This window comes from Apodemus sylvaticus, chromosome 5 (genome assembly GCF_947179515.1).
Source record: "Apodemus sylvaticus chromosome 5, mApoSyl1.1, whole genome shotgun sequence".
Taxonomy (NCBI): Eukaryota; Metazoa; Chordata; class Mammalia; order Rodentia; family Muridae; genus Apodemus; species Apodemus sylvaticus.
Genome location: NC_067476.1, coordinates 135,894,772 through 135,922,198, shown reverse-complemented (window position 1 = coordinate 135,922,198; position 27,427 = coordinate 135,894,772). Strand labels below are relative to the sequence as shown.

The 27,427-nt window shown below is 41.8% G+C and overlaps 1 protein-coding gene across 2 annotated transcripts in view; it reads left to right on the top strand.

Annotated features, from left to right (window-relative positions):
* Nucleotides 1-27,427, top strand: part of Abhd12 (abhydrolase domain containing 12, lysophospholipase) — a 70,251-nt gene that overhangs the window by 26,367 nt on the left and 16,457 nt on the right. The window contains exons 1-2 of one of the 2 annotated variants that reach the window (XM_052183865.1): nt 18,359-18,402; nt 18,697-18,821. In XM_052183865.1, the coding sequence (XP_052039825.1) occupies nt 18,374-18,402; nt 18,697-18,821 (154 nt within the window). In that variant the 5' untranslated portion in view covers nt 18,359-18,373. Of the gene's footprint in view, nt 1-18,358; nt 18,403-18,696; nt 18,822-27,427 lie in introns of those variants that run through there. The other variant, XM_052183863.1, reaches the window with a different exon arrangement.

The following is a 27,427-nucleotide window of genomic DNA, read 5'->3' as shown; positions in this document are numbered from 1 at the left end:
CAACAATAATAACAACAATAATAACAACAATGGAAATGCTGGAGAGACTGCTCAGTGGTTAAGGGTACTTGCAATGCCCTCTTCTGACCTCTGTTGGCACCAGGCATGCATCTGGTACACGGACCTATAGATGAACAAAACAGGCATACACATAAAATAAACCTAAAAACAAACAAACAAAAATCTAGGCGAAGATGTAGAGAATGGAAATGTGAAACAGGCTAGGCAGTGGTGGCCCACGCCTGTAATCCCAGCAATCTGGGAGGCAGAGGCAGGCGGATTTCTGAGTTCGAGGCCAGCCTGGTCTACAGAGTGAGTTCCAGGACAACCAGGGCTATACAGGGAAACCCTGTCTCAAAAAAAAACCAAATCCCAAAAAACCAAAAAAAAAAAAAAAAAAAAGAAAAAAGAAAAAAAGAAAAAAGAAACAGCATAGCCATGTGGAAAACAGTTCAAAAACTAAGCATCGAATTAGCACTGAACTAGCTTGACTCTAGAACCAGGAAAAACAGCTTACCCTTCTTCTGAACTACTCACTCGACCTTTATCCATATAGCCAGCAATTCTCATTCTGGGTATTCTACTCAAAAGAATTGAAAGTAAAGTCTACAGCATGACTGCCCACATGAGCGGAACAAGAACAGCATTGGTAGACACACTAATGTGGGTGTGGAGAGCCATGGGACCTAACCCCAAGCAAAGAACTACAGGGAACTAAGGAATGCTGGGAGCTAAGGAAATAGTTTTTTCCAGAGAAGAGCAAGCAGTTGGCTATCCAGTACCAAATGGTCATCTCTGAAAACATACATACAAGTAATATCATGCAGATCAAGCAGGTTATACATAAGTATTTAATATTTAGGAATATATGGGGTGAGGAAGGAAAGGGGGAAATAATTATCTTAAGCATTAAACAAGCAAAAAAGAAAAAAGAAAACAGGGTCTAAAAAACATTCTTGATTTTGCTTACTTTATTATTTACAAAGCATGCAAGTGGCCCAAGGATTCATTTAAGGTTGAAAGAGTAAGCAAAATTTTGGAAATGGAATATTAATTAGTGCTAAAGAGGAATAAAGGGACTGGAATGATGGCTCAGCAGTTAAAAGCCTGCCCTGCTCTTGCAAAGGCCCTGAGGGTGGTTCCAGAGTGACTGGGGCCTCTGCAGAGGAGGGTGAAGGCAGGCCTGGCCCGTGCGTGCGATAGCGCTCCTCACATGAGTAACCGGAAGTCAGCCACGGGAGAGCAGAAAGATCCGATTCCTTCTGTAAATTACTGTAGGATAAAGGTCAGGTCCGGTGAGTAATCCAGAAGGGTAAGCTGTTTTTCCTGGTTCTAGAGTCAAGCTGGTTCAGTAGTAGTCATGCATCCACCTGGTAGTTGTCCCTGCAGCCTCGGATTCATTCATTCAGCGGTTCGTTTTTGTTTGGTTTTGTTGGGTTTTTTTCCTACTTTGGATTTGCTTCCTTGATTTTTATTAATTCTTTGAGAGGCAGATATAGAGCCTTTGAATCTATATCTTGCTCTTTGTACCAAGCATCGAAAGGACAATGTGCTGGGCTTGGTGGTCCTTGCCCTTAATCACAACACTTGAGAGGCTAAGTCAGACTGATCTCAGTGATTTTCAGAACAGTCAGAACTACACAGTGGGACCCTGGTTTGTTTGCTTATTTGTGTGTTTGTTTGCTTGTTTTTTAATGTACAAATGGATCAGAGTTAAGTTAAAAATACTGAAAGAAAAGATGAATGAAAATTTTTTATAATCTTGATATGAATGAGAGGCCTTTCCTTTTTTTTCTTTTTTTTTTTCTCAAGACAAGGTTTCTCTGTGTAGTCCCTAGCTGTCCTGGAACTCACTCTGTAGACCAGGCACGTATTGCCTTGGGTGACACTGACAAGAACCACTAACATGGTCCTGTGTGCTTCCAGATGGGCTAGGAATTCTCCACCAGGCAGTCTGTCTGTATCACCAGTTGAATACACTAGAGAGAGAGTGGGCTGGTTTGGTAGGCCTTGCTATCCATAATCACTGTAGAGCCCAACTCTATAAAAAGTAATAGGGCATCGTGCTTTAAAAAGCATAGTACTGCTATACCAGGATGTTAGTATCTTGTGGCATCATGTGTTGGGGAGGTGAATTTTAGTTTTCATTTCATGTGTTTTACAATTTCCCTGCATTTATATACTGTTTTCCCCGGAAGATTCTTGTACAAACTTTATAGCCTCCTGCCATGTAGGGATGAGTGTGTTTGCTGAGTTTTTTTGGTTATGTTCCGTTTCCTGGCATGGTCTCATGTATTTATGTATCATGGCCTCATGTATATGGCCTTGAACCCTCAGGCAGCCAGAGAACATCTGAGCTTTATGAGCGTGTGTGCATGCTGGGGGTGGGGAGTGGCGGGACGCGGGGGGTGTGTGTGTGTGTGTGTGTGTGTGTACATGCGTGAGCACTTGCATTGGAGCCAGAGGCCAATGTCAGGTGTCGTCCTCAGCTGCTTTCCATCTTCTTTTGTCATATTTATTAATTCTGTGGGTGGGCAGTGGTCTGTGCCCTGGTGTGCCTTTAGAAACCAGAGGACAACAGTGGGAGTCTGTTCTCTCCTTCCACCATGTGTTTTCCTGGGAATGAATTTAAGTACTCCGGTTTGGTGACACTGAGCAGTTTCGTTAGTCCCACACTATACTTTCTTGAGGTAGTTGTTAATCCTGAGCTTCGCAAAAAAAAAAAGAAAAAAAAAAAACTAACTCCACCATTTTGGGACAAAGTTAAAAAGCACGTATTTACTAAATAGTAAATACTGACCAAGAGGTGGACCTTGGTCAGGACCATTCCCCAGCTGAGATTCCCAGAATTTCCCAGCTGAGAATGGCCTGGAGCCAAGTGTTGCAGGGACTTAGAAGGACAAATCTCCAAGAACTACAATTCCTAGCATTCCAGGAAGTTACCTGGCTCCTAGGTAGGTGGGGCTTACAGGTCAGTTCTGGGCTTCGCATAGTCTCAATGTATGTGGATTGTGGTAGACTGGCCGGATAGTGAACTCTAGGGATTCTCCTGTCTCTACATTTCCAGTGCTTGGATTATAGATGTACCTACTGTACCAGTATATTCATTGCTGAGTATTGTACCCAGGGTTGTACGTATTTGAGGCAAGCATTCAGATTCTGGTTTCTTGTTTACTCAGTTCTTTTATTATTTTTTTTATTATATATGCATGAGTGTTTTGCCTGTGTGTCTGTATATGCACCAATGCACATCTGGTGCCCTTAGAGGCCAAAAGAAGGTGTTTGAGCCCATTTAACTCAAGTTGTGGGTGATTGGGAGCTGCCATATGAGTGCTGAGAATTGAACCTGGGACCTGGAAGAGAAGCTAGTGAGTGTGCTCTTTATCTGATGAGCCATCTTTTCAGCCTCTTGGTCAGTTCTTTATTATAGAATGCTGAGTCCGAGGATAGCTCTCCACTGCTGGTGGGAGAATGTTAGCTTTTTAGTATTGTCATTAATCTTTTGTTCTGTGAATAATTCCAGTATGTTTTTGAAATTATGGGCTTTTGAAATGTTACTGTCTCAGTTTCCTATGTTCACTATTATGCCAGCTTGCTATTGGTATTTCCTTATTTTTTGCTGGTAATAGAGTGAAAAACCAAGCGTGGCAGCTCACACCTGTAATCCCAGTGTTCAGGAGACCAGAGGCTGAAGAAATGGTACAAATTTGAGGCCATCCTGGTCCACGGAGGGAATTCTTAGTCAACTTGCAAGGGGTCTACATAGCAAGACTCTGTCTCAAACAACTACAATAATGTAGAAAATGGAACTTAATTATTTAATTTGCATCTTAATATGTCATCTGTACTGAGTATCTGTGTTTGGGTAACAAAAAATGTCACAAACTCAGTCCTATTCGAATAAATTCCCAGTCTACACCTTATAAAATTCTGTTTTTCTTCCTCCCTCCCTTCTTCCCCACTCCCTTTCTTTCTTTATTTGGAGACAAGGTGTTACTCTGTATCCCAAGCTGGCTTGGAACTCTCTCTGTAGTTTGGGCTAACCTTGAACTTCTAGGACTTCCCTGCTCCAGCCTCCCAAGTGCTGGGATTACAGATGAGAGGCACCACAACCAACTGTTTTATTTAACTAAAAACACAAGCACTACTGTGATTTCAAGAGCTGTTTAAGTGGTCTTGATGGGAAGCAGGCGGGATGTGCAATTCATCCTGGCTTCCAGGCCTTCCTTGTGCACAGGGAAGGGAACTTTTTCTGCTCCATTCTTAGCACAAGGAAGACCAAACCAAGGCATAGAGATTCTCAAGTGGGCAACACAATGCACATGCTAGTATTCTAAAGGTGCCTTTTGTACCTAATGTTTTATTGATAGTGTCGGTTACATCTACAACATGTAAATTTAGATTTTGATCAAAGACACCTATTTTGCCTGCCAACATTGTAGTAAAAAGTGGAATGTAGGGCATGCCAACCAATAACTGGCCCAACTTGAGACCCATCCCAAGAACCAATCCCTGACACTATTAATGATATTCTGTTATGCTTGCAGACAAGAGCCTCTAACTCAGAAATCTGCCTGCCTCTGCCTCCCAAGTACTGGTATTAAAGACGTGCACCACCACCGCCCAGCAAGAGACAACATTTTAAATACTGCAAATGAATTCAGAGACCTTCCTGTCTCTATAAGCACAGATAGTAAGTTTAGCCTGGTGGGATCTTGCCCTGTGATCACCACTCCCTAAATCTCTTTATTTCCTTGCTTAGTATCTTTCTGACAAGCTGGCTCATAGTGCAGTTCTTTTAGGTCTGTGAAGTTTCTTACACAATTCATTTTGCATCTTTATATTTTTTTGCATAGTTGAGTAACAATACAAGCTGAATTTCACAGTAGTACAAAAGTACACAATATCAAGAACAGACATTAAATAAAATTTTATTAAAATAAACTTTGCTAAGAAATAATATATGTAGAAAGATATTTTATATGACATTTATTTTTATACTTTAAAAATATTTTTTTTATTTTTGACACTTTCATAGTATATTTTTGTTGTTTATTTTTTGTTTTGTTTTGTTTTTTGAGACAGGGTTTTCTGTAGCCCTGGGTGTCCTAGAACTTGCTTTCAGACCAGGCTGGCCTCAGAAATCCTCCTGCCTCTGCCTTCCAAGTGCTGGAATTAAAGGATGAACCACTACTATGCAGCTCTTTTACAGTGTATCTTTCATATCTATACCTCAACTCCCTACTCCTGCCATCTTCAGACACCCCCCAACATGCCCCTTTTCCTTCGTGTCCCCGCCCCCAGCTCCTTAACTCACAGCTGACATAATTGCTGTTTTTAGTTTGTTTAGAACTCTGTTTCAAACCTTTTCTTTTACCCTGTTGAATTAATAAACTCAGTTTTCTGGTAGACAAGAACTATGACTCCACTCTGTTCTATGAATTAGGACTTGACTGTGTCTGTCTGTGGTGTGAAATTGTCATGATTCCTGTCTCAACCTGAGCAACTTCTATAAACCTCATGCCACCAGCTCCTGTTCGCACATGCTGATTCAGGGCTTTTTAGATATGTTGGCTTAATTCCCTGGAATCCTTCTATTCTCTAGTTTCCAAATGTAACTGATGCCTCTTCTCTCATTACTGGTACTTATGGTTTTATATCTTTAAATTTTGTACTGTTATTTTAGTAGAAGGAACAGTTAAAACCTATCATCTTTAAACTTGTATGTAAACTTTTCTGTTCAAATATTTTTAAAGTTAAATTTATTTAGTGTATATTTTTGTATATTTAGTGTATGTTCATGCTTGTGTGTATGTACATGTGCGTGTGCGCGCGCACGCTTTGAGTGTTGTTCCTCAGGAGATGTCCACCTTATTGTTTTGAGACAGAGCTTTTCATTGGCCTGAAGTACTCCGATTAGGCTAGACTGACCAAGCCCCAGAGATCTGCAAGTCTTTGACTCACTAGCACTGAGATTATAAATGCATGCCATTACATTGTTTTAATGTGGGTTCTGAGGATCAAACTCAGATCACCATTCTTGGACAGCATGCATTTTACCCCAGCCCCAGGGATATCCTATTGAATATACCCTCTTACAGTGTTTTTCACTTAACAATATATCAAGAATTTAGTTTTTCATCAAAATTTACTTGTGTAACAGAAGGTGGTCTCTCTCTCTCTCTCTCTCTCTCTCTCTCTCTCACACACACACACACACACACACACACTCCTACCTTTAATCCCGCTACTTGAGAGGTAGAAGCAGGCAAATTTCTGTGAGTTTGAGACCAACGTGGTCTACAGAGCAAGTTCCAAGACAACAAAGACTACCCAGTGAAGCCCTGTCTTGGAAAAACTAAATACGAAAGAAGAAATTACTTGTGTAAAAATAATTTTTTTAAAAAACAAAAATAGCATATGGAAATCAGTGTTCTTTGAAAACTTGTTAGGTTTTTCTGATTATGAAAACGACTATGTTCATTGTTAAAAATATGTTTTCAGATAATACAGGAAGGTATAAAGTGGAAAACAAATAGCTACAAGTTCTCTATCTATCCCTGGGCACAGTCACCCTTCTAGTTGCATTTGGACATTTTAATCTCTGAACACACAAGCTTAATTGCATTTCTATGTAAGATTTTAGTGTTTGTTTTTAGAAAGGGGCTCAATGTAGCCTAGCGTGGCCTTGAACTCAAGTTGTTCTTGCCCAAGTTTTCCCTAGTGCTGGTGTTATAGGCATGTACCACTGTACCCAGCTCTGCACGTGATTTTATGAATTGTAACTTAACCACACTGTCTGCTGTATTTGGGTTCAAGTCCTCATATAAAGATGACATTGTTTTTAACATTTATATAGCATATATCTTCCTGGTTGGGCCCTGGCCTCCCTCTGTACTACTGGGTTGCCATATTGCTGTCTGACTGAACGATACAAAGGAGCAGGAGTGGTCTGTGTGGACAAGGGGACCACATGTGGCCTGAAGGCCACTCTGTGTGCTTTGCCAATCTTGCCGACTCCTGATAATGCTTGCTCTGGTGGGATTTTTCTCCTGTGTGGCCTTGTCCTGCCCCGTACTGTGTTTTGACCCATATGAAGAATGGTGTACAGGTCCAGACTGCTTATGCAGAAGCAAAAAAAGGGAATTAAACATAGACTGGGGATGATATGGGATCGTTAGCATGCCTTCACAACACCATTGCGCACACATACGAAGTGGCTGTTGAAGGGACAAGAGGAGCATGTGGCTGCCCATCATGACATCACGGAAGTTTTAAAAGAATAATTATGCTTCTCTCTGTGAAGAATCTGTATGATCTATACCCAGCATTTTCATAATACATGAGTTCATCATTTATTTAATCAACTTCCTACGGATCTGGCTTTTCTCAGTACTTTTTGCTATTATTAGCAATTTTCTAGTGTTCAATCTGTTCCTTTTTCAAAAAGTATCTTGTTACTTTGGGTAATTTGAGATTTGGTGAGTCAGAATATGAATATTTACAATTTTAACACTGTTGTGAAGTGATTATGACAAGGTTATAAAGATTTTACCTGTTTGCCTGGAATCTTTAAATGGACCACTTCCCTTTCACCTTCATTAGCTGGTCTGGTTTTTTTGGTTTTTGGGGTTTTTTTTGTTTTTTTTTTGTTTGTTTGTTTGTTTTTTGTTTTTTTGTTTTTTGTTTTTTGTTGGGTTTTTTTTTTTGGTTTTTTTGGTTTTTTTGGATTTGGTTTTTTCGAGACAGGGTTTCTCTGTATAGCCCTGGCTGTCATGGAACTCACCAGGCTGGACTCCAACTTAGAAATCCGCCTGCCTCTGCCTCCCAGAGTGCTGGGATTACAGGCGTGCGCCACCCCTGCCCAGCTCATTAGCTGTTAACATTAAATGTTTATGTTAAACTATTTATGGATGAAAATGAAAATTTTTATGTGGCATCCCTTGATACATATGTTACATAATATTTGTCTCACATCTTGCAAACTTTTATAGATTATTACTTTGAAAATATATTGCTGGAATGAGCTGTTATAAGAACTTGACCTCTAGGGCTGGGGGTACCTGTAGCTTGGTGGTAGAGTGCTGACCTGGCAACCTCTAGGTCCTGGGTTTGTTGTACAAGCACTCACACACCCCAAATATTGTCCTGCTGAATTCGTTTCCTTAACTAATCAGAAGATTCTTAATAGAAACTGTAGACTTTTCTGCCTTTGTTAAGTTACTAATTTCATAAGCAGTATTTCTTGAACACCCTGCTAGGCGCTGGTGACAGTGTCAACAACATTATATATCATGGAAAGACATACAGAAATTATATATTTAGCTATTCCTTTACATAGGGGTGATACCACGCACAGTATGCTGGACCCTCTCACATCAATCATTAAGTTAAAACATACCCCAATCTGATAAAGGCCTCTTCTCAAGTAAGGTTCACTCTCCCCAAATGACTTGAGTTTATGACAAAAACTAACCAGCACAGTTGATCTTCCTACCAATCAAGGTAATTCCCCACAGGCATACTAGAGGCATGATTCTACACTCTATCTGAGTTGACAGTTGACACTACCAGAATAGCACAAGTCCTTCCGTGATCCCCACACTTTGGAGATGGAACTAGGAAGTAACAGATTCAAAGCTAGCTTGGGGTCCACAGCACTACAAAAAGGAGAAAGACTAGGAGTGTGGCTCATGGCAAAATACTTGCTTAGTATGTGTGAGGCCTTGGAGTTTATCACTAGCAACGTAATTAGTTAAACTTTGTGTGGTGTCAGGGAGATAGCTAGTCTTAGCAAGAAATGTTGCTGGTCTGAATTGAGAGGCAGTAATTGAGGTGACTAAAGAAAGGTAAAAGGATTGAAGCAGGTGCCAGAAGACTTGGTATAGATTGCAAAAGAACAGACCGGGAAGCACCAAAATACTGTGAGGTACTGGGGCAAGCCATGTTTGGAAGATGGAAACTGAGGTGTTGGGAAGGAGAAAGGTGCTCATAAGACTCCAGATGGAGACCCAAAAAGACAGACTAAGGAAACACAGTAGTGCAGACTTAGGGTTTGCTGAAGAGCCAAGCCCTCTGAAGCATGTCACTTAGTCTTGCTGTGCCTCAGCTCTTTTTGTTGTGGTCCCTGAGGATCCAGGCCACTGACCCCCTCGCAGCTCTGCACATTCTTTCTCATCTCTCAGGATAGACCCTTCTGCTCATGTTTCCTTAGTCAAAGCAACTCACTTGCCACCTCTGACCTTAAAGATCATCCTTCCGTGACCTCAAACAGGGCCTGCTCTGGCCATGGCCTTAGCAATTCTCCAGAAGACCCACTGGTGCACAAGCTATTAGGTACATAGGAAACAGTCTTGAATTTACTCAAAACCACTTGACTCAGAGCATGCCCTGAGGGATCTTAGATAGAAAGCACTGTAGCAGAATTCTTGATGGATAGGCAGGTACAGGTGTCCTCAGAATGAAGTTGCTGCTACCTACCACTTGCTTGCAGATTTACCCTCCTCCCCACCCCTCCCTCCGCTGCATTATTTGGTGATCTCTGCAGTCTCAAGTAACTAGTGCTTCTGAAGAGCAATAGGTATAGACAGTACCAGAGCAGGAAATGTAAGCTCAGCGTGATGGGTTTGTCTAAAGGGGTATTGGCAGTGAGGTTTGGGGAAAATCAAATGTTTCTGCCTTTCCTTAGCACTGAAACTTTTCACTCCTTGCTTTTTCAGAGAGTACACCAGTGGTCTTGGTTTCTTAGGATCTATGGCATTGCAGTCTCTCTGAAGTCAGGTACCTAACAGGCAGAGCCAGTGAAGTTGCAGTGACTGAGATAATATATCCAGGAAAGAAAGGGTCTGGGAAACTTATATGTTGTCTTCTAGAAGCTGATCAGATAGTGACCACTCCCATCAGTTAGTTGGGTTGATGGATGATTTGAAAGCACTAGTATTGATATCTAGCTACTTAAAGGGAGTTTGAGGGCCCCAAGGGAGATCAAATGTGAAGCCTCAGGTGCAGGAGCAGAGATCAATAGGAATAACCAGGGAAGCCTAACCCTGGGGCACTCACAACTTTATTTCTAAAGGTGTGTGTGTGTGTGTGTTACTGAGGTTGGAACTGAGGTTCGCACTCCATCCACTACTGAGCTGTACCTCAGCCACATGAGAAAGTGTGTTAAGGACACAAGTAATGAGCAAAGGAAAGAAATAGATGGGGCCGGGTGGTGGTGGCGCACGCCTGTAATCCCAGCACTCTGGGAGGCAGAGGCATGCGGATTTCTGAGTTCAAGGCCAGCCTGGTCTACAAAGTGAGTTCTAGGACAGCCAGGGCTACACAGAGAAACCCTGTCTTGAAAAACCAAAAAAAAATAAAAAAATAAAATAAAATAAAAAGAAAGGAAGGAAGGAAGGAAGGAAGGAAGGAAGGAAGGAAGGAAGGAAAGAGAAGAGAAGAGAAGAGAAGAGAAGAGAAGAGAAGAGAAGAGAAGAGAAGAGAAGAGAAGAGAAAAGAAAGAAATAGATGGGACAAGTCTGAAAGGGTTCCACGTACAGGACCTTCTGCCTCCACAGAGCTTGGCTTCTCAGTGCAGAGGACAAGTTCTTGTTCACTTTCCCACAAGTCCGTGAGATCAGCTGTCCAGCTTCTCGTTTTCTTCTTTCCATAGGCATAAGTGAGACATGGACAGCCATATAGAAACAGAATTGGACAAAAAGGAGAACCCTAGAAGGCCTGTGTGTCAACTTCTTGGCCTGTTGATTCAGGGGGACCCCCTCTGAAATAGTTTTATGGAAAGTCAGGGGAGACAATAGTTTACATTATTTGACTTGAGGAAGAAAAATTCTGGTGTCTGTGGCTTGTCTTGTGATGAAAAAGAAACAGGTGAAAGGGGAATGGTAGGTCAGAGGGAATTTTTGCTCCTTGAGGCCTAGAGTATCCTTCTACCTTGTCTCTGTGAAGCTGTTTCAAAGTACCTTTGACCTAGGACAAAGCTCATATAAACAAGATAAGCATATTCCAGTCATCTAGGAAGCCCTGTGCGATTTCACTGAAGTCAATTCAGTGCATTTCTATCAATGAGGGGTTTTAATACTTTTCTCAATGTCTGTGATAGCAACCAGCATTTTATATAGTCAAATGACATCCCTTGTAATACAGATCATTAATAATTTCATGGGAACAGACTACTTACAAGCAGTATTTCAAAGAGGAAGTCATAGGGGAAATTACACACCACTAAGGAGAATGAAAACGAAGGTACAACAAACCAGAATTTATGGGCATAGTAAAGCAGTGCATGGTGGGAAATATCTTTATCTTTCTGAAAGAGACATCAAACAAGGAACTTCAACATCAAGACCCATTAAGGAAAAGAATAAAAATAAAGTAACCAAAATGAAGGATAGTGCAGAAATTAATGAAAAAGAATATAAGAGAAAAATCAATAATGTCAAAAATTAATTTTTGAAAGGATAAAATTGTGACTTCTAGCTAGATTCTGTGCGTGTCTCTGTCTGTCTGTCTCTTTCACACACAAACACACATACACAGGGGGTCTTATAAATAGATAAAATTAGAAATGAATGTAAGGAAATGACTTGTAACTTTACAGAAGTTTTTAAAAAAAAAAAAACCACGGTCATGGAGGAACACCTAGAACAGTGTGTGCCTAAAATAGACAACAGGGAGAGGGAGAAATAGATGACTTCCTAGAACCGTGAAGGCTCTGTCATAGATTGATGAGAGACACACTCTAAGCAAGGAGATGGCTTAATAATTTAGAATTTACAAAGAAAGGGGAAGAACCAGGTAGCCTCACAGGAAAGTGTTACCAAACCTCTGAAGACTAACTAACAACTTGTATTCACAAATTCTTATATAAAGTATACCTTAAGGGAACATGTTCTACTTATAGAACGTTTCTAAATGTTATCTTGATAATAATACTAGACAAAATTTCACAATAAAACTACAGATGATGCCTCTCATATATGCAAATATAGAATCTTCAACTGGCAGATCAAATCTAGCAATACATTAACAAGTATCTATAAACAAGTGAGATAAGTTTGATATCTAAAAGTAACTAATGAAATTCACCATATTAACAAAAATTATACAGCCATCTCAATAGATACAGAACAAAGCATTTAAAAAAAATTCTAACACTCCTCATGATAAAAACATTCAAACCAACTCAAAATACAAAAATATCCTTTAAAACTCATGTAAGACTGGGAAGATAACTCAGTCAATAAAGTTCATGCTTTGCAAATGTGAGGACCTGAGCTTGATGCTTAGAACCCATATGAACAATAGCAGGTGTGGGGATGGAGTGATGTTTCAGTGTCAGGCGGGCACTTAGTGCTCTTGGTCAGGACCTGTGTTCAGTTCCCAGCACCTACACCTAGAAACTCACAACTGCTTGTAACTCCAGCTCTAGGGCATCCTGCACCATCTGCTGGCCTCCATGGCACCTGTGTGACACCTGTATACACAAACACATACACATAAATAAATCACTAAATAGATCTTTAAAAAGTAGCAGATTTTCATTCATTTTCATGGCCCTCTAGCCATCTCTCCGGTTCTTCCCCACACCTGATCCTGAATCTCCTGTTCCCCTCCCCATCCCCTCTTCCTGCCAACTCTCTCCATCCATCTGCCTCTTATGACTATTACCCCTTCTAAGTGAGAGTCAAGCTTCCTTGCAGTTGGGCCTTCCTTCTTGTTTAGCTTCTTTGGGTCTGTGTAATATAACAAAGTACCTGCATTTTATGGCTAATATCCACTTATAAGTTAGTACATACCATGCATGTCCTTTTGGGTCTGGGTTACCTCACTCAGGATGATATTCTCAAGTTTCATCCATTTGCTTGCAAAATTCATCATGTCTTGGTTTTTAATAGCTGAATAGTATTCCATTGTATAATTGTACCACATTTTCTTTATCTTTTCTTCAGTTGAGGGACATCTAGTTTGTAGCAGATGTGCAGCTTGACCTTCATGTGAATCCTGAACACCTGGAATGGGGCTATCCCAAAAGCTGTTGCCTGTACCTGGGATATGTTCTTCTAGCTGGGCTGCCTTGTCTGGACTCAGTGGGAGAGGAAGCAGAGACTTCAAGTGTCAGGATAGAGGAGATACCTGGGGGGGGGTCCCCACTTGCTCAAGGGAGAGGGAAGGGAGGGGGGCCAGGAAGGGGACAGTGAGCAGGATATAAAGTTGAATAAGTTAAAAAAAAAAAAATTGCCAGGCAGAGGTAGGTGGATTTCTGAGTTCGAGGCCAGCCTGGTCTACAGAGTGAGTTCCAGGACAGCCAGGGCTACACAGAGAAACCCTGTCTCGAAAAACCAAAAAAAAAAAAAAAAAAAAATTAAAAAGTAGCAGATGAGCTTATAGTCCTAACACTAGGGAGACAGAGACAAGGCGATTTCTGGGGCTTGCTGGCTCTCCAGCCACCTGCTCGGCAGGTGAATGAGAGACTGTCTCAGGAAAAGAAAAATGATAGAGGGCACCTGAGGAGCATGACTGAAGTTTTCCTCTGGCCTTCATATGCACCTTCACATGTACACATAAATGTGATGAAACCCACATCAGACTTCAGACTCAAATGACGAAAAATGGAATACTTTTCTCCTAAGATCAGAATCAAGAATGTCTAGTATCTCCACTCCTAGTCAACATTGTACTAAGGTTCTAGTCAGGGTAGTTAAGGCAGAAATAAATAATATCCAGGTTAGATAGTGAGAAGTAAGAGTTAACTCTGTTTGCAGATGACATAATCCTTTGTTTTTGTTTTTTTTTTTTTTTTTAAAGATTTATTTATTATATGTGAGTACACTGTAGCTGTCTTCAGACACTCCAGTAGAGGGCATCAGATCTCATTATGGATGGTTGTGAGCCACCATGTGGTTGCTGGGATTTGAATTCAGGACCTTCAGAAGAGCAGTCAGTGCTCTTAACCGCTGAGCCATCTCTCCAGCCCAACATAATCCTTTGTATGTTTTTTATCTTTTTTTTTTTTTTTTTTAAGACATTGTTTCTCTGTATAGCCCTGGCTGTTCTGGAACTCACTCTGTAGACAAATCTGGCCTTATACTCAAGAGATCTACCTGCTTCTGCCTCTCATATTGGGATTAAGGTGTGTGCCACCATGTCCAGTCTTTTTTTTTGTTTTTTTTTTCCCTTTGAGGTAGGGTTTTATTCTATAACCCAGGCTGTCCTAGAACTCATCCTGTAGCTCAGGTTGGCCTCTGTTTCAACCTCCCAAGTGCTGAGTTATAAGCTACCATACCTAGACAAGGTAATGTTATATACTGGAATTCCTGATTAATTTACAAAAATAAACTATAGTGGTAGTTAGTTAACCCACTCTGTGCTCCCTACAGCTCACACATGTACACCTGCCCAAGAGCTATCTGGATTCTCGAATGAAAGACACACACACACATATATATAAAAGTTAATTTTAATATGTCTTGACTAACTTAATGGCTGAGCACCTCTAGTCCTTTCCCCAGCTAGCAAACACTCCCCTCCAGTATCCTAGAATTAACTTTTTTTTTTAGTGCTGGGACTAAAGGCATGTGCCACCACTGCCCAGCTGGAATTAACATCCTTAAAATCTATAAATCTGTATTTCATCTCTGCTATTCCAAACCCAATAGAGAAAGTGGGCACTAGAGCCACTTACCTGAATTCTCACATGGCTGGTCCATCCTGCGCCCCTATCATAGTGATTCTGCTTCTTTTCTTCTATCTCCCCCAAGCCTGGGAATCTTAAAAGTCCTGCCTCTGTCTGTCCTGCCCAGCCATTGGCTGCTGGCATCTTTTTTTTTTTTTTTAACCAATAGGAGCCAACTGGGGTCGGGTCTTACATGCAGACACTCTAAGCAGTTTTGGGGACCAGAATTAACATTATAACACATGAAACATTAGGCCAAACCCACTTCAATAAACAAATGATTAAAACACACGTGTTCTTAAAACTGAACTATCAGAAGTTATAGACAAGGCCAGTAATGATGCCAATTTGAGTAGTATGCAAAAAATGTAATCTCATAGCATTATAATAATGAACAACACCAAAATGAAGATAAATAATTCCATTTATTATAGTTTCAGAAAAGAGAAAAGGTATTTTGAAATATGCAATCTTTTCTTTTTGAGATAGAATTTCCATGAATTGTTTGGAGTGGCCTCATTTAGTCTACAGCCTTGCTTGGCAGACGTGGAACTTGGAATTCTCCTTACCTCAGACTCCCAAATAGCTGAGGTCACATTCTATATAAGCTGTATATAAAACCAGATGCTTTCTTAATTTCTCATGATTCTTGGTGAGGTTTAGGTTATGGTTTGATCCTCCTCCTCCTTCTCTTCCTCCTCCTCCCCTTCTTCCTTCATTTCCTCCTCCTCCTTTTTATCATTGTTATTTTACAGTGTTGGGGATCGAGCCCAGGTCCTTGCATGTGCTAGGCAAGTCTATACCACTGAACTGTATTCCTAGTCTCCAGTATATGTGAGAAAGCTGTTGGAACTATTGGGCAACAAATACTTTAGGCAAAAAACTTATTTTCTAGTTGGCTTTTTAATTTTTAATATTTTTTTCAGTTGATTTATTTTTTGTGGTACTAGGGATTAAACTCAGAGCCTCGCATGTGATGAATTCTCTGTCACTGAGCTACATCCAAAGCTTAAATATTTTGTTTATAAACTATCAACCATTTTTATCCTTTTAGTTTTAAGGGTTTTAATTTGTGTTTCCCTTGCTTAGCTGTTTTAACATACGCATGCAGGATACTGTAAGTCATGCTGGTGGCGCTGAGTGTCCTGCTGTAGCTGGTGCTGCACTCTGAAGCTCTACTTTGTTTGCATTGGTGGTTTGTCATGGTTATGAGTCTCCCCCATGTCAGGGGGAGTGCCTTCCTCCTGTATTCCTTTTCCACTAAGTGATTTGTTGTTGTGACTGCATTGTTGGATTCTCCCCACCTCAAGTCCTTGCATGTGCTATATATGTTTTTTTCAACTTTATTATTTATTCATCCTGTGTGTGTGTGTGTGTGTGTGTATTCCTCATAGGGAGAGTATATGTATACATGAGAGACAGACAGGCAGACAGACATACATATACTATGCAGTCCCACCATCACTTCAATGAAAACAGACATTTTACCATCACCACCACTGTTACCAAAAATACTGCTGAGCAAGTAGAATTACCTAAGAGTTCAGTTCTGGGACCCCATGGAAAAAAATCTAATCATTGCATTTATTTTTACAGTTCCCTTTCGTTTCATGGCCAGTGAGTCTTGTCTGTGCACTAAGTAACTTTAAAAAAAAAAAAAAATTTGAGGGCCTAGAGAGTTGGCTCAGCAGTTAAGAGCACTGACTGCTTTTCCTGAGTTCAATTCCCAGCAACCACATGGTGGCTCATAACTATCTGTAATGGGATCTGATGCCCTCTTCTGGTGTGTCTGAAGACAGCTATAGTATACTCACATACATTAAAAAAATAATAATAATAAACTTAAAAATCAAAAACAAAAAACCAAAACCACAGTGAGTGGTTATGCAGTTTATGAGAAAAACTTGTAACCTTGGACTTGGGTATATGAAGTTTGGAGAGACATGGATTCTCTAAGAGGACTCCAGGTCCCATTCAGGGTCTTGAAGGAAGAGATGAATTCCCTTAGAGCTGAAGTCCTGAGCCTTGGGGGCAGGCTTCATTTCTACCAGCTGTTAAGGACAGGCTGCTCTCTGTGGAGACTCCCTGTAATCAGCAGTACTGGCAGTGATTAAAATTACAGCTAAGGGAATTTCTGATCATTATGGTTTATGGCTGTAATCCTAGCACCCTGGAGGTTGAAGAAAGTACATTAATTTATACATTAATAATAGTAAGCTCATTGCATGTTACTCTAAGTAGCATTAATTATAAAAATATCTTTATTTTCTAACATAAGCAGTTTCAGTGAGGACATGCATGTTTTTACAGATTTCTTTTTTAAAATTACATTTTGAACACACATGGGAACTCAGAGAACAACCTGAAGTAGTTCTCTTTTCTGCTTGGTTCAAGAGGTCAAATTCAGGTCTTCAGGCATGGCAGCAACCAGCTTTATTTACTGAATCATACTATTGGCTCCATGTTTTCACAACTTTCTTTAAAAAAAAACCAGACTGCTCAGAAACCAGGTGGCTCCTGCTGTCAGTGCTTTCAAGCTTACCAATACCACATGAGGTGCTGGTAGCACCTAGAAACAAACTTCCCTTATACTTACTTACATAGGAAAGAAAGGGGCATGTCAGGAGAATCGGTGCTCTCACTGGCCCTCTGCAGGATCTCAGAGACACATGAGCCTGCACTATGCCAAGATGGCCACAAAATAAACTATATGTCTATTTATCTGAAGTCTAGAAAAGGCAAAACTGTAGGACACGAAGCAAAACAGTGATGCTGATGCTGACACTGAGCAGTCGGAGGGAGGAGACTGAGGCCTGGGGGGAGTTTTGGAGCAGTAGAAATATTCTTCACCCTGTGCCCCTCCCACAGTCTGTACACTCATCTTTTATCCTGTTGGAAGGAATTCAGTTGTTGGGAGCTTACGCCTCAGGAGAGAGAAAGCATATCCACCCAGAGACTCAGTGTCCTGGCAGCTCATGTATTTTCATCATTTTCATGTATTTTAGAGTGATGCTTTCTTCACACAGTGAAGCCTGTTTTCCATTGGGATCGGACCAGGACTTCATGCTCTGTGACTGAACCTTTTTATCTTTATGTTTTAAATCAGCTCACGTACTCTTTATAACATTAAAAGAACTTACCAAGAAGAAACTAAAAACAAACAAAAATGTGGCACAGACTGGCTTTGAACTCAGAGCACTGGGTATAAATGGTGCTAGAACTGAGGGCCCTGTGTGAGCTAGTCAAGTCCTCTAAGACAGCCTCTGTTTTAATACCTCAGTTTTAACTTCTTGGATGACAGTAATAAATATATGTTGATGTATCTTAGAGTCCTCTCTCTTCCCCTCTTTCTCTCTCCCCCCCTCCCCCCTTCTTTTTAAAAGTAGAGGATAGCACCAGACTACAGGTTTGAAAGGGTGGAGGCACTTTTTAAAGAGCATTGAGAAGAGAAATCAAGAAGAGTCTTAAGATCTGAGGCACCAACTCTCCTGATAGGCATTCCGTGGGATGGGTCCAAGGGTTGGTCTCATTTTCAGCCTCTGCAGTCTCTGGGACCTGGTTGGGCAGGTTCTGCTGATGTTCTGGGCGTAAGCACTTCCTGCTTCCCACGAACAGCTAATGTATAATTTAGCACTGAGCTGGATCAAAGCAGTTTAGCAGCAGTGAGGCTTCGAGACCTAGAGAAGCCACTCTGCCGGGATGAGGTGGAAGCGGGGCTCTGATATCAGGTGGGATGCTTTCTGAGGCCTTGTATCTGCTGGAGTATTGCCCAGAGGCCAGTATGACAGATCAATCAACAGGCCTTTTAAGAATTAAAAGTTCCCTCCAGTACAGTTGAAAACTTAAAGGACTATCTCAATTATTTTAACAAATGCAGATGGGAGACCACTTTTATCAATGACAGTGATACCTGTGGCAATGAAAAGATACCTGTGGCACTTGTGTAGACAGCACAGGTGCTATTAATAAACTGGCAAAATCATATGTACTGCCTTTTGACCCATATTGCTTCTGTCTCATAGACGAAAGAGCCTGTGGTTCCGACTAAGGAAGATACTTCTCTGTGTTCTGGGGTTCTACATTGCCATTCCTTTTCTTGTCAAACTGTGTCCTGGGATACAGGCCAAACTGATATTCTTAAACTTCGGTAAGTCCTCTGTATCAATTTTTCTTTAATTTTACTTAGAGTTTATTTTCATAGTGGTGTTTGATCTTAAAGTGTATTTTAATTGAGATTGAATCTACATGTAATAAAATGTTCAGATTTTAAGTGTGCACTATGTAGGGAAAGAGAACCACCACCCAGACCCGGGTATAGAGTGAGTCTGTGACCTGGGAGGGACATGGCAGGGATGGCATTACCATCCACTGTTGCATGTGGGTCCCTTAGGTGACTGTATTGTGTTGGAGGTGATTATCTCCTGAGCCACAGTAGATAAAAATGTTGGCAGTTTTCTGAAGTGGCCATATTGGGGCATGTTGTCACGTATGTAGTCCAGGTTCATTGAAACCATAGAAAAGAACACTGTCTTTAAAAGAATGATAACAAAGCCTTGTGGGATTTTTCTAATTGTTATTATTGGTCCTTTTTTTTTTAACTTGTTTTTTTTCTCATAAAAGAAAAAAAAATTGACACATTTTTATTTTTGTGGAATTATGTGCTGTTTACAAAAACGGTTTTAGGTCCTTGAGTTATGTGGTTCCAAAGCTGTTTGCAGGGTAAGAGGGAGGAAAAGTGAGGAAGTGCTATGCTATAAGGCAGAAGAAGAGGGTTCCTGGTGTGTTTAGTAAAAACAGCCTTTTCAGAAATACCATTTTTATACCCAAGATGAGGCAAAGGAGGGTGGGAGGCATAATGTTGGGTTGGGTTAAGGTGGACTCCTCACCAGATCTTTGGCAAGGCTGACTTACAGAGTGAGTCTGGCCCTTGTGTGTTTGCAAGCTCGAGACTCAAGGTTGGCTTGATACTGTGAGACAGCAGGCGAGCTGTGGACGGGGAGAAGGTGCTGTGAGAGCAGAGCCAAGATGCAGGGCGGCTGGGAGGCACGTCTCAGGCTTCTGAACACAGTCGAAGGCGCCATAGCGCCTGGTTTTTACAAATTTGAGGTGTTTAGTCTATAATAGACTGAGTTACAAAAAGTGGGAAGATACTAACCAGGAATTTCTATTTTTTAAACTAGTAAGAGAAACAGGAATATGTGTGCTGTATATTAGGAAGTATTTTAGTCTTTTCTAGTGGAAGGTTCTCAAACTTCTAGGAATTTACGATCTCTACGTTTGGTAACTTGTAAGGAATAAACTTAAGAAGAAACAAAATCATACAAAAGCCAGGCAGTGTTGTTTTCAGATTTAGTGTCCCCTTAAAGCAAGTACAGAAAAGAAGCTGGGATTTGTAAGCATGAAGACACAGGGCTGTCATTTATTAGTAGAGCCCTTAGAACTGGCCCAGGTAGCCTAGGGCTGTCTTCTCTGCTGCTTGGCATAGAGTCAAATGCCAGCAAAGATCTGGGTTGGATTTTTTTCCCCTACTATGTTCTCCAGGGTTCATTAGACACAGTGCAGAATTCTGCAGTGCTGGTTGTCAGAAGAGATAGTAACTATGCCACGGGCACAGAACCTTGGGTTCTCTAGTCTAGTCATGTGTCTCTAACAGAAGGCTCTGTAATGCCCTGTGCCCAGGTTTATCCTCCCCCCAACACTTTATGTCACAGAGAGGAAGTTGTAAGATAGCTACCTCTTCCAGATCCTGAGTTCAATTCCCAGCAACCACATGATGGCTCACAGCTATCTGTAATGGATCCAGTGACTTCTTCTGGTGTCTGAAGACAGCAACAGTGTACTCATGTACATAAAATAAATAAGTCTTTAAAAAAAATGATGGCCGCCTCTCAGGTTGATGCTCCCCTCTGATTCCACTGTCTATATCTTGGGAACAGAGGCCCTGGTGCAGGTTTGGTTTGGGATTATATTGATTTTGAAATAGTAGGACTTAAACCCAGGGCCTCACATGCTGCATGAGCACTGCAGTAGTGAACTCTGGGCAGTGTTTCTAAAGGGATGATAGAATAAAAATCTGTCTCTGGGCTTCCAGGTTTGTTTGTTTGTTTGTTTGTTTGTTTGTTTTTAAATTACTTGAGCTAGGGAGCTGGTTCAGTGGTAAAGTGCTTGGTGCTCAAGAGTAAGGATCCCCGGCGTCCACATAAAAAGCTGAGTGTGGTGGCACTGTAACCCTGGTGCTGAGTAGTGGAGACAGGCTGATTCTGGGCCTCACCTACTAACCAGCCTAGCTGAAATGGGTAAGTTCCAGATTTAGTGAGAGATTCTGTTTCAAAAACTAAGGTGGAGTCTGGGTATGAGGATGCACTCATTTTACCCCAGCACATGGACTGCAGAGGCAGGTGGGTCTCTGTGAGTGATTTGGTCTTTATAATGAGTTCCAGGTCAGCCAGATAATGAGACTTTCTCTCCCCCAAAAGTAGAAAAGTGATTAAAGAAAGATATCCTGACATCAGTCTTTAGCCTCTGCTTGAGCAAGCATAGCTGCACACACACACACACACACACACACACACACACACACACACACGTATGTGACCATAGTATAGCTCACAACACACATACACACTCATACCCACAAACTCACACACACACTCACATACATACACATAGACACACATACTAATGTATGCACACATATCCACTCACACACACATTCACACACACATACACATGCTCACATGTGTATGCACACATACACACTTACACTCATACATACCACACATATCATACACACTCACACACACCACATTCATACTCACTCACTCATACCACACACCCTCATACAGGCACACCACACTCAAACACATACAACTCACTCACACATACATATTCATACACATACCACATTCACACATAGCATGTACTCACACACATGAACATGCTCCACATATACAGACACACACTCACATATATATACACTCACATACACCACACTCGTACATACCTCATACCAACACAAACTCACACACATATTCACACACACATATAATACACCCTCATACAGGTATACACACACATACCTACACACATATACTCACAGGCATGCACACTCACAGATATCCCCACACACTCACCATTCACATACACCACACAGTCACATACCTCGCACACTCATACATGCATGTAAAGGTTGAAGGAGAGAACCAACTCTAAGAAGTAGTTTTCTGACCATCCCTGTGCACCAGCACACACATACCACCCACAACAAAGAATAAGTAATATTCCTGGGCAGTGGGGTGGCTCTCCCCACAGCCTTTCCAACAGCAGCACTGGCTCTTTCTGCCATGTTCCCACTGTGAGGCCTGCTCTCCTGGGAGGAAGGGGCAAATGGCTCAGAGCTTGCTGAGTTATTTGTGACCGACTTTGTGTCTATCTCCCTTTTGGACTGAGAAGCAGTCTTTGGAGCTGCAGTATTATCTCAGGCCAGAAAGGTCTGTGTATGTACAAGCTCTGTTCTTTTGTCTTACAGATGGGAATCCGGACTTGGGCTGTCCATCCTGACAATTTTTAGGCCTCAGGACAGGGTTAATATAGTCATGAGTGTATAGCAGATTTATCTGAAAATAAATGTACAGTCTGATAAATGAGTGTTAGAAGAAAGCTCAGATTTAAGGCATTATCCTCCTTTAAATGCATTTTCTTAGAAAGAAAAAAAAGGAGTTCTTTCAAAAAGAAAAAAGTTAACTGAAAAACACTGAATGAAATAAGTAATAGTGAAAATCCCTTTGAGAAACATTGTTAATATTGTAGTTTATTGCCTGCTAGTCTGTTTTGTATGTGCCTGTTCCCAGGAGCATGCCTTTTTGGGTCCTGATGTTCCTCCCCACATCTAATTCCGTCTCTGTATGTTTGGGCATGCCTGCTATCTGAGGTCTGAGGGGTAGAGTATGCTTCCAGCTGTCCCTTTGCTGTCCTGTCTCAAGGGTTAGGAACATATCTCCCAGCAAAAGGAAAGTCTTGGTTCAGTGGCAGAGGCAAGGGAGAAACTCAAACTTCCTTGGAAAATGGTTTAGCTCTATTAAACACAAACTCCTTCGTCCTTCCCTGAGCAGTCTCTGTTAAATCCTCTTAGCGTTCATTCTTACCTCTTCGTCTCCCATGGAAGCCTCTGGTTGACCTTAAAAAGTAATTGGAATTAATAAAACCCAGATAACCTGCCCATCCCTTCCTTTGTTGGTACCACACCTGGTACAAGGCACAAGTAGTTCTGTTACTCACAAAGACGGAATGAGCTGTAGCCTGACAGCAAAGGTCCCCAGGCCGTCACAGATGCCGGTCCCCACCTGGTGGCTCCACTCAGCCCTTTACCCTTTCAGATACTTCTCCAGATCAGCTTTCATAACTGTGATAAATCAAGTTGTTTTCTAGTCATTTGCATATTTATTCACGATCTCTTTACTGAATGCCTGTATGTGGAAGATCTGTCCCAAGTCATGCCCCCTGGTGTCTTTGATTGCTGACACATGGCGGCATGGCCATTATTAGAATATGTGAAAGTCTGAAGAAGCCAGAGACCTGCAGGTGTGGTTTCTGACCTGTATCACCAAGTCCTGTTTACAAGGAACCTGTGAGAGGGGGTGATAGGAGCCGAGCCCAGCTCTGGAGCATGGAGTAATAAGTGCTCTGTGTGAGGGCTCCTTTCTGTTGTGATGCCCTGGAGCTGCAGACTCTGCTCCCATTTAGCTATTGTATAAATCCGTGTTTCCATTGCCTTATCTGGCATCAGTGGGAGGTAAGGCCCTTGGTCCTGTGGAGGCTCCATGCCCCAGTGTAGAGAAATGCTAGGACTAGGAGGGAGTGGGTGGGTAGGTGTGAAGCAGGGGCATGGGGGATGGGATAGGGAGTTTGCAGAGGGGAAACTGGAAAGGGGGGGGGTAACATTTGAAATGTAAATACATAAAATAACCAATAGAAATAAATAAATCAGTGCCTCCACAGGGTAGAGTTCAGACAGCATCCCATAATAATGGGGATCACAAAGGGTTGATGGCTAAGAGATGTAATAACCACTTAAGAGGAGAGGGAGTCAGTATGGAGGAGGTGTAAGCCAAGCAGGCGATGCCATAACTGCACTCAAGAAGCTACCTCCCCTAATGCACTCCATAGCCCAGTTCCCTGCTGTGTGGCGTTTCTGATCGTTTAGACCCACATTGGCCAGGTGGTTCCTGTAACTGTAGTTCCCTGGGGCAGTGTAAACCTGGGGAGTAAACAAGTCCTCTGTCAAGGTATGCATAAGCAAGGACATGAAGGGCAGCATCTGCTGACTGTATGGTGTCCCCATGTGTCCCTTTCAGAGTAAAGGTGAGCTGGCAGACCTGCTCCCTGGGATGATCTGGTTGTATAGAACAAAACTTCCCAGTTCCTCAATTTCCTTGGCTTAGAACTTTCTAGATTAGCTGCTAATTCTCAGAAAACCACTTGGCCAGGAATTTGTCCAGAATCCTAGAATCCCAGAATCACAAAGGTGCTTCATGTTTCTATATTTTCCTCCTTCTCTGCACAAGTATTGGGTATGTTAGGCTGCTGAGCTAGGAAAAGTTTTCCAAGCCGCTCACCCTGAGGAGGGTAGCTGTGGTTCTACCTTCAGAGGCAGGACTGATAAATATGAGTCTTATGTTACCAGCAGACACCTGACTTGAAGGATCCTTATAGTTTTACTAAGGGAATCACCTTGTCAGTAGTTCAGGCCGCACAGCCCAGCATAGCTGCCAGCTGCCTGAGTTCTCTTCCTGCTTAGGAATCTTTATTCACGTAAAGACAGACTCTTGACTACACTGCAGAAAAGAATTTCAAGATGGGTCAAAGGGAAGCAAATATGTGAGTTTAAGTGTTTAGAAAGAAAGTCATAGTATTAGTTATGTTTCTGTTGCTATGATGAACATTTTGACCAAAAGCAATTTATGGAAGAAAGAGTTTATTTTAGCATATGGTTCTATGCTAAAAGGGGGTAAAGGGTCCATTGTACTGGAGATACACAGCAGCAAGCAGGCATGGCAACAGGAGCAGGTGTCCAAGAGATCACATCTCCAACTGTAAGCACAAGGAGAGAGAAAGCTGGAAGTATGCTTACACCCAGTGATCTAATTCCTCCAGCAAGGCTGTACCACCCCACCACCGTGCTGCATCCCTGCCCCAACACCACCACAAACTGGGAACCAAGTCTTACATGAACCTTTCAGATCACCATAGTCACATAGACAAAAGGAGAGTACACAATAATACATATGATTCTAGGTTTGCTAAGGTTAGTAGGGTGGCTCAGCAGGTAGCGCACAAGCCTCATGACCTAAGTTTAATCCCCAAAACCAGAGTAAACAAAGAGAACTCACTCCAGGGTTGTCCTCTGACCTCCACATGCATTCCAAGGGACGTGCACGGATATCTGTACTCACCTGCATATGGTGCAGTAATAAAGTTTTAAAAAGAAGGGCCCTTAGGCATCTTTACAATGACTGTGTGTAACCCTCTGGTAGCTTACAAAAGGGTTTAAAGATTAAACAAACTTAAATGCAAAAAAATTTAGGTGAAACTTAAAGATTAAGTGAAAATATATGAGCTGGTTTACTTATTCTTAAAGAATGTACTCTTCTGAATAAAATTGTAAAATGGCTTTATAATGTACATTGTTTATTTAGAAATGAGATAGGAGTACTAATTACTATTCATGTCCTAAGTAAGCACAGCTCATTGGCTGTTTTTAACATGCCTGTCTTGAGATGGCTTCAGGAAATTCAGGAAGACACATCTCTGTAGGCAGTTTTGGCTCTATCAGTTATATTAAAGTTTATAGCACACATACACACACACACACACACACACACACACATCAGCCAGCAGCAATGGCAAACTGGATGCCAGTTTGGATGCCAAGGCTTCTCTGCTTCTCTTCCTCCTCAAGTCCATCTATCCATCTATCCATCTATCTATCTATCTATCTATCTATCTATCTATCTATCTATCTATCTACCTATCTATCTATTTATCTCTTTATAACCTATTTTATCCTCACCTGCAAATGAGGCTATAGCTTTCAAGTTTCAAAAGTTTGTGGTAAGGTCGTTGGGGGAAGCATGGGATTGGCATGACAGCACAGGAAGTCGACTTCTTTCTGGTCAGAGCCTTCATGTCTTACTCTTAACCTTAGCTCTCTGATGTGTGGCTGCATCAAGAAAAGGCCTGGCATTGTGCCGCCACAGCCCTCAGGTCAGGCTCTGTTCAGCCCTCATGCAGACCTACTGACCCTCTGTGAAGCTGCTCTCCTGACCCTGAAGATCTTCCAGCAGCTCTAGTACCTAGTATCTCCAACCTTCAGGCCACCTGTAAAGGCCTGCTTCTCCCATTGTCCAGGAAGTAGCCAGTGCTAGCTCCTTCCTGCTTGTAAGCCGAAGCCCTATTGAATTCTGGAGCCTTGCTTGTATTCTTTGCTTGGTCTCATTTCTATATTCCAGAGGACTCCCAAGTCTGCAGTAACACTGATGTCAGGATAAAATCTGAATGCTTTAGTATGATTGTGTCCATTTCTCTGACATGTCTACAGGCTGGGCAACTTAGACAAAAATGTTCTCACAGTCCTAGTGGCTGAAACTCTAAAGATCTAAGTGTTGGTATCCTCTGAGGCACCTGGAGAGAGTTCATCCTTTCTTCCTCTTCTCTCTTTCCTCCCTGCCTTCTGTACTAAGGGTGGAGCTCTAGGGCCGTGGGCATAGTGGACAAGCACTCCACCATCCATCTGCCTGTTTCATCAGCTGGCCCGCAGTTTTTAATATGTCTTGGCTTGTAGAAACCTTACTCTGTCTGCTCACAATCTTCACATGGTGTCCCTATTTAGAAGTATGCTAATCACAGTGGGCTAGAGCTTACTCTGGTGACCTCATGTAAGATCTGCTACTCTGTTTTTGTTCTTGTTTTGGTTTTTTTTGTTGTTTTTATTTATTTATTTATTTTGGTTATTTCAAGACAGGGTTTCTCTGTGTAGCCCTGGCTGTCCTGGAACTCACTTTGTAGACCAGGCTGGCCTCGAACTCAGAAATCTGCCTGCCTCTGCCTCCCAAGTGCTGGGATTAAAGGCATGTGCCACCACCGCCCGGCAGATCTGTTACTCTGAAGAGACCTGGTTTTTAAGTGAAGTCACAGTCTTGAGTCCCAGGATTTTGGGGGAGGACATAATTCAGCATGTAACAGAAACTTAAGAGGAGTTTTAAAACTTCAGTTTACTTTTTCAGGGCATGTGGATTAGGAAGGTGGTGATTGGGTTTGCAGTCTTGGGGAGAATGCATTCCTGTCTCATGAAGACCTGGGGGAGATGCTCAGTGGAGTTCTGTAGAAGGATGTGTGCCCCTGTCCTGTGGCAGCGAAGGAAGGGAGTTAGATCTCATACGATGTATGAAGTGAGTTTTGAAACTCACCCTCCAGCTACTACAACAGCAACAAGCTGTCAGTGGATTCCATCTAGAGATCATGGTCACCCAGAAGTCAGGGCCACGCTGCTCTTTGTCACATGGTAAGGATAAATTATATCTTGGGGCTTATGCATTGTTGGTGCATTTATTTAAAATTTTCATTTTCCCATTAAATTTTTCTTCAAAAGTTGTTTGCCATAGCAATAAAGCACAGTGTTATATAAGGGAAAACTTGCCTTTCTGCACACTCACACTTGGCATGTGTCTTTCTGTGTTCCCTCTCCCAGTCACACAT